General features: G+C 29.5%; 1 protein-coding gene across 1 annotated transcript; it reads right to left on the bottom strand.

The window, feature by feature from the left end:
• Positions 1-4038: 4038 nt before the first annotated feature.
• LOC119688553 lies at positions 4039-10117 on the bottom strand. The gene is made up of 4 exons (XM_038103226.1): positions 9463-10117; positions 6916-7018; positions 5017-5102; positions 4039-4910 (listed from the first exon to the last, which is right to left on the bottom strand). Exons 1-4 carry the CDS (start codon positions 9534-9536, stop codon positions 4277-4279), a joined length of 897 nt encoding a protein of 298 aa, XP_037959154.1. The 5' UTR covers positions 9537-10117; the 3' UTR covers positions 4039-4276.
• Positions 10118-10616: the final 499 nt, after the last annotated feature.

Raw genomic sequence — 10616 nt, 5'->3', positions numbered from 1 at the left:
CGTAATATTTCTACTAATTTTTTTAATAGTTAATATATATTTATAAATACATTATTTTATTAATTAATATTTTATTTACAATAGCGTACTTAATGTATATATTTTACAATGCAAAAAAATATAATGCACACAGACATTATCTTAACAATATTTACTTTTTTGTTTCCATCTCTTTTATTTTGTTTCTTTCTCTTTTCTTTTTTTACCTTTTACTTATCCTATTTATAGTCAAAAAATATTCTTTGGTTAAAAATTACTTCCAATTCGTTTCTTATAATATTTTTAAATAACAATTTTTTCCACAATCCTTGACTTTCATTATTTTTATTTATTTATTTATTTGCTTTTTTTCTATTTATTGATATAAGTTAAGTAATTTTTATTCTAGGCACTTGATTATTTGTAGGAAATTTTATTCATTTAGATACTATATCTAATGATATAGTATATGATACATATATATCTACTAACATATACTAGTATTAAACGTGTGTGTGTATGTCTGTCATTGTGGTTTTCGTAAAAATGATTCGATCTGCTTTGTGTATAAATAGAGTATTTGCTATATATATTATATAGGTATATTAAAAATATTTTTAACAATTTTGGTAAATAATTTATGTGACTAGAATTCATTGTTTTTTTGATTTCCGCTAAAATTTATTTAAATACTCTGTTAGTTTATAATTAGTTTTTTTTTTATTGCTAATCTCTTGAAATAAAAACCATCTCTCTTATTTCCTCCTTCGAATAAAAAATATTATATTAATTTATTTTTTTTAATAAATCAGTTTTAATTCCTCTTCGTACCATACTTATAACATACTTCTTATATAATTTTTCGGTTCTTTATTAAATATATTATTTTTTATATACTAATAATTTGTTTTTTATTTTTCCCTTCGACCTAAAAATATTACATTAATTTCTATATTTTATATTTTTCTTAATAAATCACTTTTTATTTCTCTTTGTATTACACCTTTATTTTACTTCTTAAATAATTTTTAATTTTTTTTATTTAATTTATTATTTTGTTTTATATTTTTTATTTCAAATTTTTATAATTTAAAATATAAAACTAAAATTTTTTTCTTAAACACATTTCTAAATTTAAATAAAAAATTTTTATTCAACAGCACTTTACAAATTAATTCACTTTTGTAAACCCTCGAGTCCCTCAAGTAGATTTATGGTTCATAACATTTTTTTTGTCGATATACGAATATAGTTCAGTACAATAACTTTTATTTAGTATATATAATATATGTGACAAAATATATATGCTATACATTCAATGCATGGCTATAAAGTTGTGTATATAAAGACCGAGTCAAAACTTTTAATCTCAGAACTTTTCTTTTTTTATAAAGTCTATTAAAAGCTTTAAATACTTAGGAGGGTTGTTTTCAAATACTGGAGACTCTATTCTATATATGCAATTAAATATCGAAATAAGGTAGCAAATATTCAATTCAAGCTGATATCTAGAAGCCTAAATCTGTATATGTACAAAACAGCTATGCGATCTATGCGAACCTATAATTGCGTGGATTCGATTCTACATATAGCTGATTTCAAACGTTTAGAAAATGTGTGAAAGAAAATTTAAAGAAAAATAAGTGATCTAGTCCTAGACAAAGTGGTATAGAACAGACGAAACAACTCTTGAAAAGCATGTTGAGTTGAATTGGACATGACAGGTACACGAGTGATGATAGCGTGCAGTACGGATTTTAAGCAAGGGTTCGACCTAAAATCACTAATTAGATGTAGTTGAAAGTAACTTAAAGAAAATGTACCTTCTAAATTATGAAGGTAAAACACTTGATAGAGACATAGAGAGGAAGCTTTGACACATGGAATATTGTATCATTGTGAAAGAAGGATATATTGTACATAAATAGAGAGTCAATGAGATAATTAAAATCAAATAATGCTATTAATACTTAAAGAGTTTGTTATTATTTTTAAAGTATAATAAATTCAGGAAATCTTTACTTAGTCCAAAAATGAAAAAATTTCAAATGAATAATGGGTTCACTTCTAATACTCTTAATATATAAAAACTCTAAACCGCAGAGAATATGTACAAGATTACTTAAATTTGGATATGAAAAAATGGAGAGATGTGTATTTATTGCGGCCATCATCCGGATTGAGGGTTAAAAATAAAATCTTATATCACAAAAGGGAATTTGCATGAATTTCTCTTCAGAACTATAATTTAAAAAGGAAATAAGTAAATAGAGCTACTTAATAATGACGCCAAAATAAGTATACATGAGCTGTGCACCTCTATCAATCGGTAAATAAAAACAGAAAGAATTAATAGAGTACATAGAATTAATTGGAAATGGTAAGTTAATGTTTATACAGTAGTTATGTTAACGGGACAAACGAAATCTACTTGAACACTGGAGAGCTCAAACTGGCATACGGCAGTCAAGAAGAATAATTGATTCTGGATACATCAAAGTTGACGCTATTCTTAGTTTTAGCAGAAACTACATTGAACTCTACACTGAATTTCTTACAGGACAATGTAGACTTAATTATCACATAAAGAATATAGTTGTGGTAGATAGTGATTCCTGTCGACTCTATCATGAGGAGATGGAAACATCAGAACTTGACTGACTTGGATGCAGGATCTTAGTCCAAAATCAAATAGGTAAAATTAAGCCCACAACGATTACGAGATTTTTAAATAGTCTAGAATTGTTTTAATTGGGTTTTTAGACACACAATAGATATTTTAGGTCAAGGTGCATTTATAGCCTATTATTTAATAATAATAATACAATAGTTATATATAATATAAGCTTTACTCCAAAATCTTTAAAATATTGAATATTAAAACCAGGAGGACAAGAAAATTAGGGTAATGAACATTTTCAGAATGAACATTTAAGAATGTATTCATAGGCATTTTTGAAATATATTGACGATTGAATAAAAGAAGAAAAAAGTTACTACTAGGGTGATTTTCTAAGTTATAGTTAGGTTAAAAATGTAGTTTATTCTTTTAACTACAAAGAAGTGCATTCCTTTAATAAAGTAGAGTTGAGCTTTTTGATAGATTAACAAAACTCCAAGTTGGGACATACAAGTCAAGTACGGCTTTGGATCAATTGGCTAATAAACACTGACTCTGAGATTTAAGTATGGCAGTGTACGCGTTTAACTTTTGGTACTAACAGTCTCAAAAAATTATTTACGAATAATTAAATACAGAATTATTTTTAAGACCACTGATGATGGGTATTTGGCAATATTCGAAACAGTTATATGGTCAGCCAAAAAATCAATTAATTTAAAATTTTGTTGTTGTGACTTACTACTGTTCGATAAAAAACCACGGTATTAAAAACTATAGTTTTGATTTAGAATTTGTGGTAACGAACATTTAAAATCATTTTAATATAGTTTATTTATATAGAAAAATGATGTTTCCAGGAATTCAAATGTTTTAGTTTGATTTTCTTCTTCCTATTCTTAATACATCAAATTTTCACGTTCTCAAACTCATCATGAAAGATGTTATCATCGAAAAACTGGGCTAACAATTTTGAGCCCTGGCATCAGCAAAACGGTCAAAATAATGGTCTAATAAAATAATGAAATTAATATTGTATGAGTAAGAGTAATAGTAATTCTAAAAATTTTAACCATTTATGGCAGAAAGGAAATGTAGTAACCTTAAGTGGGAATGAAATGGATTGCTTTTAAATGGTTTTAAATTGGTCATGACTATTTTACTATTAGATGTAGGTTATTCTTTACATTTTTGGATTAATAAACGGAGTTTCAGATGTATATTTAAATATAAATTAGTTTGAAATATACAATAAAAAATAACACTTTATGTAATTAAAACAAAATGTGGTGAAAGTACTGGAATACTGAATGGCTATCTTTTACTTTTCAATGAGTTTAAAAATCTTGAAACCTGCATCTATCAATAATATTCAATTATATTTTTTTTCACTCTTATTTTTTCATACTCCTAATTTTTTAAGTTTTAAATAGTTAACTTAATATATTTCTTTTTTTTTAGTGTGAAATTTTTGAGGATGCTATTTGAGCAGTTAATACTAGAAATCTATCCTTCTTCCAAATTCTTCATTCTTTATGCCTTTCAAATATTTCTTTTACAGTTGAATTCTCGTACATGGGTGAATAGATATATTGACATTCACTCTATAATCTCCGTATCTTATCAATCTCCTTATCATATTATTTTTATCATATATGAATATATGTCCCTCTTAAACTAAATTATAGTAGTGCTTACGTTATTGCTATTGTCTCTGTAAACTGAACCATTTCTCGTCTCTTCGTAATCTGAACCATAAGTGTTGCAACTATTTTGAAGTTCATATAAACCGTCTCCGGTTTCATTAAGCACTTGATTCTTCAGTTGTTCGATTTGATGTAGAAGTTGTAGCGTTTCATGGTCTAGTCTATCATCTTCTACATGCAATTGACGTTGCTGCTCCTCATCGATATCCCATTCCATTGATTCGGGTGTTGATATATGTGACCATGAATTATGCGATGATGTACGCGTGAAAGAGTTATTACGACCAGTGTTACCATATTTACTATTTTGTTTCGGTGGTAATGGTGTTGTTGGTGGCAATATGATAGGGAGTGGTGGTGTTGAAGTCGATGTTGATGTTGGTGTTGCCTGTATAATTGTGTAGCTTGATTGTGTATAATGTCTCATTGTCATGTTATGTATGTTAGTATATTCATGCTCCCATTCCAGATCAAGTGAACTAGCACGAGAGCTAGCTGCAGCTGTATTGTTACTGGGTGTATAATTCATTGTTGATTCTTTGGTAAATACGGCCGATGTCAATAAATTGTTAACGTTGAGATTTTGCAAATGTATATCTGTTAGGCTTAAAATCAGAACAAAGAGAAAAAAATTTTTTTTCAATGAATTTTATTTATTTATATAAAAGATTTATATTATATTCCCATAAATTATGGCTTGTAAATATTTACCTATCATTGCCATTTTTGTTAATCAACTTATCATAGTTTATATCTTGTTTCTTCCAAAGTTTTTCAATGAATTCTGGTAAATTTTGCTAAAAAATAAAAAAGAAATATTAGAAACATTATTAACTAAAATGAGAATTGCATCAGTAAGTCTTTTAATAGAGTTTTCGATAAAAAAAACACTTCATGGATTTTGATGCTATACTAATTTCTACTTCATTATTAATTTTGATGTGAGGCATATCAATCTGAACGTCTTAAATCAAGTTTTATTTATTATTTTATATATTTATCTATAGATTCTATAGGTATTTTATTAGGAATCATAGCCAGGAATGACTAAACACAATTCAATAACGATTTTTTAAATTTTTTGGTTCATTTCAAAGAATAAAATTTATTAAACACCTCAAAAACCGAATTGCTTTTTCTTCTTCTTTCCTAAAGACAAGCGATATGAATAACGCTGCTTGTGTTTCGAGAAGACCATCATTAATATCATGACGACCGACCTACTAAGATTTACTTTGGGATGTTTATACATCTAGATGAATCAATTTCTACTACCGCTTGAATTTTGATGTGGATCCATTTTTCATCCACTGTTGTTGGCGTATCAATCTCAATTTTGGCGCCCCGATTGAAATATTTACTTGTTGCTAGATTGTGTCCTCAGGTAGCACTCTACTTTAGCGTTTTTGCTCTGTTGTTGTTATCTTGAATAAGGATTTGTGATGATAGTCCTTTCCATGATAAACCTTGATTTTAAATTCTTCATTCTCAGCGTTTAGTTGGTTTTGATGACGTTTGATATAACCAATAGATTCTGGGGTAATAAATACTTTTTCCCTCGTTTTTGCTTAATAAGGTCTTTAATATATTTCTGTTGAGATAGTATTTATTGCTTCACGTTTGATATATCCTACAGATTTCTGGATGATAAATACTTTTTTGCCTCGTTTGTGTTAAATAATGCCTTTAATATATTTTTGTTTATTTGTGTTGTTTCGTAAGTAAACACTATTCAATAGATTGTATTTATTGCTTTGCTAACAGTGGTTTTCTGTAAAAGTTTCGGAAACTAGGCTTACTATAGTCCAAACGTCTCAGCCATATCTTTTGTTGAGCAGATAAAGTTTTAATAAAAACAATTTGGTGTCGTTACTGTTGTTACATATTAGGTGGAAAGTACTAGGTTTTATATATTAGGGGATAATGATTTCATTATCCTAAAGGAAAAATTGATGTTATCATCGTTAGAGAGTAATTTTGAACATTTTTCATTTATTTTTTCGGTACAACTAAACAAGATTTAAAACAAGATTATCATGTTCGTCTTAGGAGATTAATAAACTAAGCTTAAAGTCTTAAGTCACATAGTTCACATTTAGGTGTGATTTATGGGAATAGGATCCAGAGATCTGTTTGGTGGTGTAATTTCAACACCATCATTTCTGACTGGGGTTTATACTTCCACGGGGGAGATTGATATTCGTAGTATCATTCCTAATACCACACCTCACTCGTACCTTTCTTGGTTTCGTTTTCTCTGTCAAAATCTTCCAATATTCCTTGCGCACAGTTCGTGTGGCTACTGATTAGAGTGTATGAATAAATTAATTATTTAGTATTAGTAATAGAGAAGATATTATGATTAAACATTTTTCTCCAATAAATGCAGATATCGTGAGGAGTATATCCTTTTTATTTTAATAATGCGATAACCTTTTTTTTTGAAAAGTATATTAAAATTTATGATATTCGGTGCTAAGAGGAGACTTATATCTTTTGATTTTACCGGGGAGTGATTTAGATATTTGATATAAACACTGATATTATGAATTTGCAAAAGGTGAAAAAGAACTATAATAGAAAAATGATAAAGTCTCAAGGTTTGATTACCTTTTTCTTTAGTTTAATACTACGAATTATAAAATTTTCATTCTTGTAACAATCGGTGGCATTGGAAATGAGTTCTGCTTCTTGTTCATCTGTTGCTGAACGCCTAAAAGGAAAGAAAAGACATATTTGTAACCATATATTACATCGAATTGAATTATAAATATTCAAATAAAAATCAAAGAGGTCATATTGGGAATCTAAGTGTGTAGAAGTGTGTAAACAATCTAAACTAAACCAAAATAAAGGCAAAAAGAAAACAATTATAGAAGTAAAAGAAGGTGGACAATAAAAAATAAATCGCTTGTTGCACGAACTTTTCACAGTCCATCCATTCAGGTATGAGTATATAAGCATAAAAAACAAATAAATGCTCTCAACATTTCAGTATTTTTTAATACATTTTCCTATAGATTTTTTCTAGTTATTTAAAATTTTGTAGCATAGTTTCAGGGCAATGAACCTTTGTCGTATACTTATGTCGCTGAAGTACATTGCAGTTCAAGAACGTGCAATGCAATTTACTCAAGCACACTTGTGAAATGCGAGAGCTTTGAAAACTTCTCATACTTCTCATTAGAATTTATTTGCATATGTGTCGATAATTAATTTATATCCTTAGCTACTGACTCTCAATAAATTTATATAATTTTAAGTGGCTACATGTAAGGTCTTAAGATAATATGTACTAGATTGTTTAATGACTTCACGAATAGCGAAAACTACTTCTATAATTAAAAAATTGAGTTAATTTATTTATATAAACTCATAGTGATTCATTAAACTTTATCCAACATTTTCATTAATATATGAATCCCATCTCTGTAGTCTGCAAAAGATTCTGACCCTGCATCAACTACCTCTTTCTTAGATGAAATTTTTCATGACGAATTTTTTTTGAGGTGTGAGAAGAGCTGGTAAAGATAAAGATAAAGATAAATCTGGCAAATAGGCTGATTGTACTTAAGTCTTCACCTAGACAGACGACTAACTTGGCGCAAGCATATCGAAGCCAAAAAAATACAAATGAAGCTCCATGTCTCTAAGTTGCACTGGCTCATTAATAAAAGATACTCCCTGTTTCTAGAGTATAAAGTACTCTTGTATAAAAGTATCATAAAACCAATATGGACTTAAGGTATTAAGCTATTTGGTAATACTAGTGTTTCAAATATTGAAATTATCCAAACAGATCAGTCAAAAATACAGCGAACAATCACTGGTGCCCCATGTTATATCAGAAATCAAAATATCCAATGAAATTTACAAATTCTCAGAGATCTACAGAAAAAGTTAACTCCATAGCAAGGAATCTCGCATTTCTATTCACTACTTCCCGCCTAAAAAGAGCGGAATCAAGATCAGCTGATTAGCTTTATAAGGTATTATAATTAAATAACCAAAAATGTTACACATGCTATGGGGTGTTTAAGAAACTATGAGATAGATTTATATTTACAGTTAAATCATTAGCTACTCTTCTAATTTATATAGATGTAGACAGAATACAATAAAAACAATAAAATATCGTTAAAAATTTATAAACAAGTAATGTTCTTATTTTTTACAGAAAGTTCTAAATGATATTATTTTACAACTAATGGTAAAGTCCAGTAAAAAACTTCTAAGATAACTTGCCATCTTAAGGTTATTATTTCCTTACATTTACAAATGACATGGATTGGTTTTTCTTACTGCTACAAGCACTTGTTCTAAAGATTAAAGTTAGTAGGTATTTTTTGAAATACATTTCAAAGCATTTTATTCATCACAGAAACGCTCTTTACATAGGAATAACTAAATTAGTAGGAGTAAAATGAAAAAAAAAACATCGCAACATATATCATCCCTTACGCATTGGAGACAAGTTTAGAATACGATGAAATGAAGAGCTGTACGAGTAATAAAGAGATATTGATATAGCTTAGAGCATATAAATTCAGTGACTTCGCTGACTTGGTTACGTTGTGTGAATGGAAGAAGTACTCCGACTAGAAAGGTGTTTGATTCGCTACCCGTTTCCGTGGGAAACGCAGAAGAGTATGTCCTCATCTTTGACCAACAATTTAGGGGCACTTGATACTACCGACTGGTGATAGCAAGCCGCAACTTGGAAGGATTGGTGGACGCTGCTGGCTCATTTTTTGACTCACATCTGTAAAGCCTGACTAAATAAGTTAATAAGTAAATGTACTTTACGTTATCTTGGGCTGGCAGGTGGAGGAAGCTGCGACGTATGACTCACGCCTATGAAGGCCAACTAAGAAAGTAAATAAGTAGATGTGCTTTATATTTTCTTTGCAGGCGTAAGAAGAAGATTAATATGATTTAATAATAGCTTAAGTGACGTTAAAGATAAGATAATAAAATTTCAGCACAAAACAAATATATATACAAATTAAGTGTTTTTTGGAGCACAAATTAAAATTTAATTAAGTGGCAGTTACGAGAAAATGATTGGGCTGTATGGGTGGTATGGACTGGAATGGGCTGAGTCTCGATGGGATGGGAAGGATGGGGTGAGTTGTATAGGGATGGAATGTTACTTACCACAAACAGGAAGATGTGGTTGCTGTAATAGAGTGCGGCTCCTTTGAAACGCAGCGCCCAAAACATGAGCCCATTTGTCAGCAAGGATATGTACCAGAGTCGTTGTTGTTGCAGTAGAAAAAGAAAATGAAGATGGGCACACACACACATGTACACACAGACATGCATCAAGAGCAGGCAAATGCATACGCACACGCACACACACAGCACGAACGACTCAACGTTGAAGATGTGCTTCAGCGAGATTTCGTACAATAAGAAATTTATTTCCTTCGCCGTTGTTGTTGCAACTTGACAACTATTATTCTTAATGCATGCGGAATAGTTAAATAACAACAAATTATTTTTTAAACAATTTAATTTTAATCGTTCCATTTAAGATGCCTGATGCCTGCTATGCTTTTATGGTATCACTTTTAACATTTATGGCGATTTTTGTTGTTTCCTTGGATGCACGATGCCAGGGTGCATGGTTTGTTTGATCCTGACACTTGGAAGGATTGCTTTTTGATACTATCTTCGGGTTAAATTTCTCAAAATTGAAGTTTTTGATATTAATTTCTAATATTAATGTTCACATATATTTTCATTTAATATTTAATGATTAAACTGAAACTCGTACGTCTTGGGGTAAGCATTGTTGGTGTTTTTTTTTTTTTTTGTTTTTTTTTTTTGAGTTTAGGTCAAGGATTCCATCAAATTTATGTTGTTTTGTGGTTTTTGAGGGTTGAGTTGTTTTGTTGTTGCTGTTGTTGTTGTTGTTGTTGTTCTCAAAATCAATTCATATTTTTTGGCAAAGCTTTTTCTCGACATTTTTGTGCAATGCACTTTAATTAATTTTCTTAGATCAAGAAATTTTTTTCACTCACTAAATGAAATTACCAGAACCACATTCACATTCACATTCACATTCACATTCACATTCACATTAACATTTTTATTTTCATTTTTCTTGGCTTGGTTGCTTAGTTGTCGGGCATTTTCATTGATTTACTTCGAAATGCTTTTGGACGTATTTGGCTCGATTTATTTTCTTCATTCGCTTTTATTAATATTTTCTGCCGTCTGTTTAGGTTTGCGTTACAAGACGAAGTGACGCACGGCCTTGGAAGGCGAAAAACTGAAGGAACCATAAACGCAGCGTAACAGTTGCA

This window comes from Teleopsis dalmanni, chromosome X, assembly GCF_002237135.1.
Source record: "Teleopsis dalmanni isolate 2A chromosome X, ASM223713v2, whole genome shotgun sequence".
In the NCBI taxonomy this organism is placed as follows: domain Eukaryota; kingdom Metazoa; phylum Arthropoda; class Insecta; order Diptera; family Diopsidae; genus Teleopsis; species Teleopsis dalmanni.
Note: the sequence above shows the minus strand (reverse complement) of the source record. Positions and strands in the feature narration are given on the sequence as shown.

Excerpts from the sequence above, each read along its gene's own strand:
- LOC119688553 (XM_038103226.1), bottom strand. The coding sequence starts at position 9,536 with ATGGGCTCATGTTTTGGGCGCTGCGTTTCAAAGGAGCCGCACTCTATT. Across the intron at positions 7,019-9,462 it reads ACCACATCTTCCTGTTTGTG|GCGTTCAGCAACAGATGAAC; the intron begins GTAAGTAACATT and ends CTTTCCTTTTAG. Across the intron at positions 4,911-5,016 it reads AACAAAAATGGCAATGATAG|CCTAACAGATATACATTTGC; the intron begins GTAAATATTTAC and ends TCTGATTTTAAG.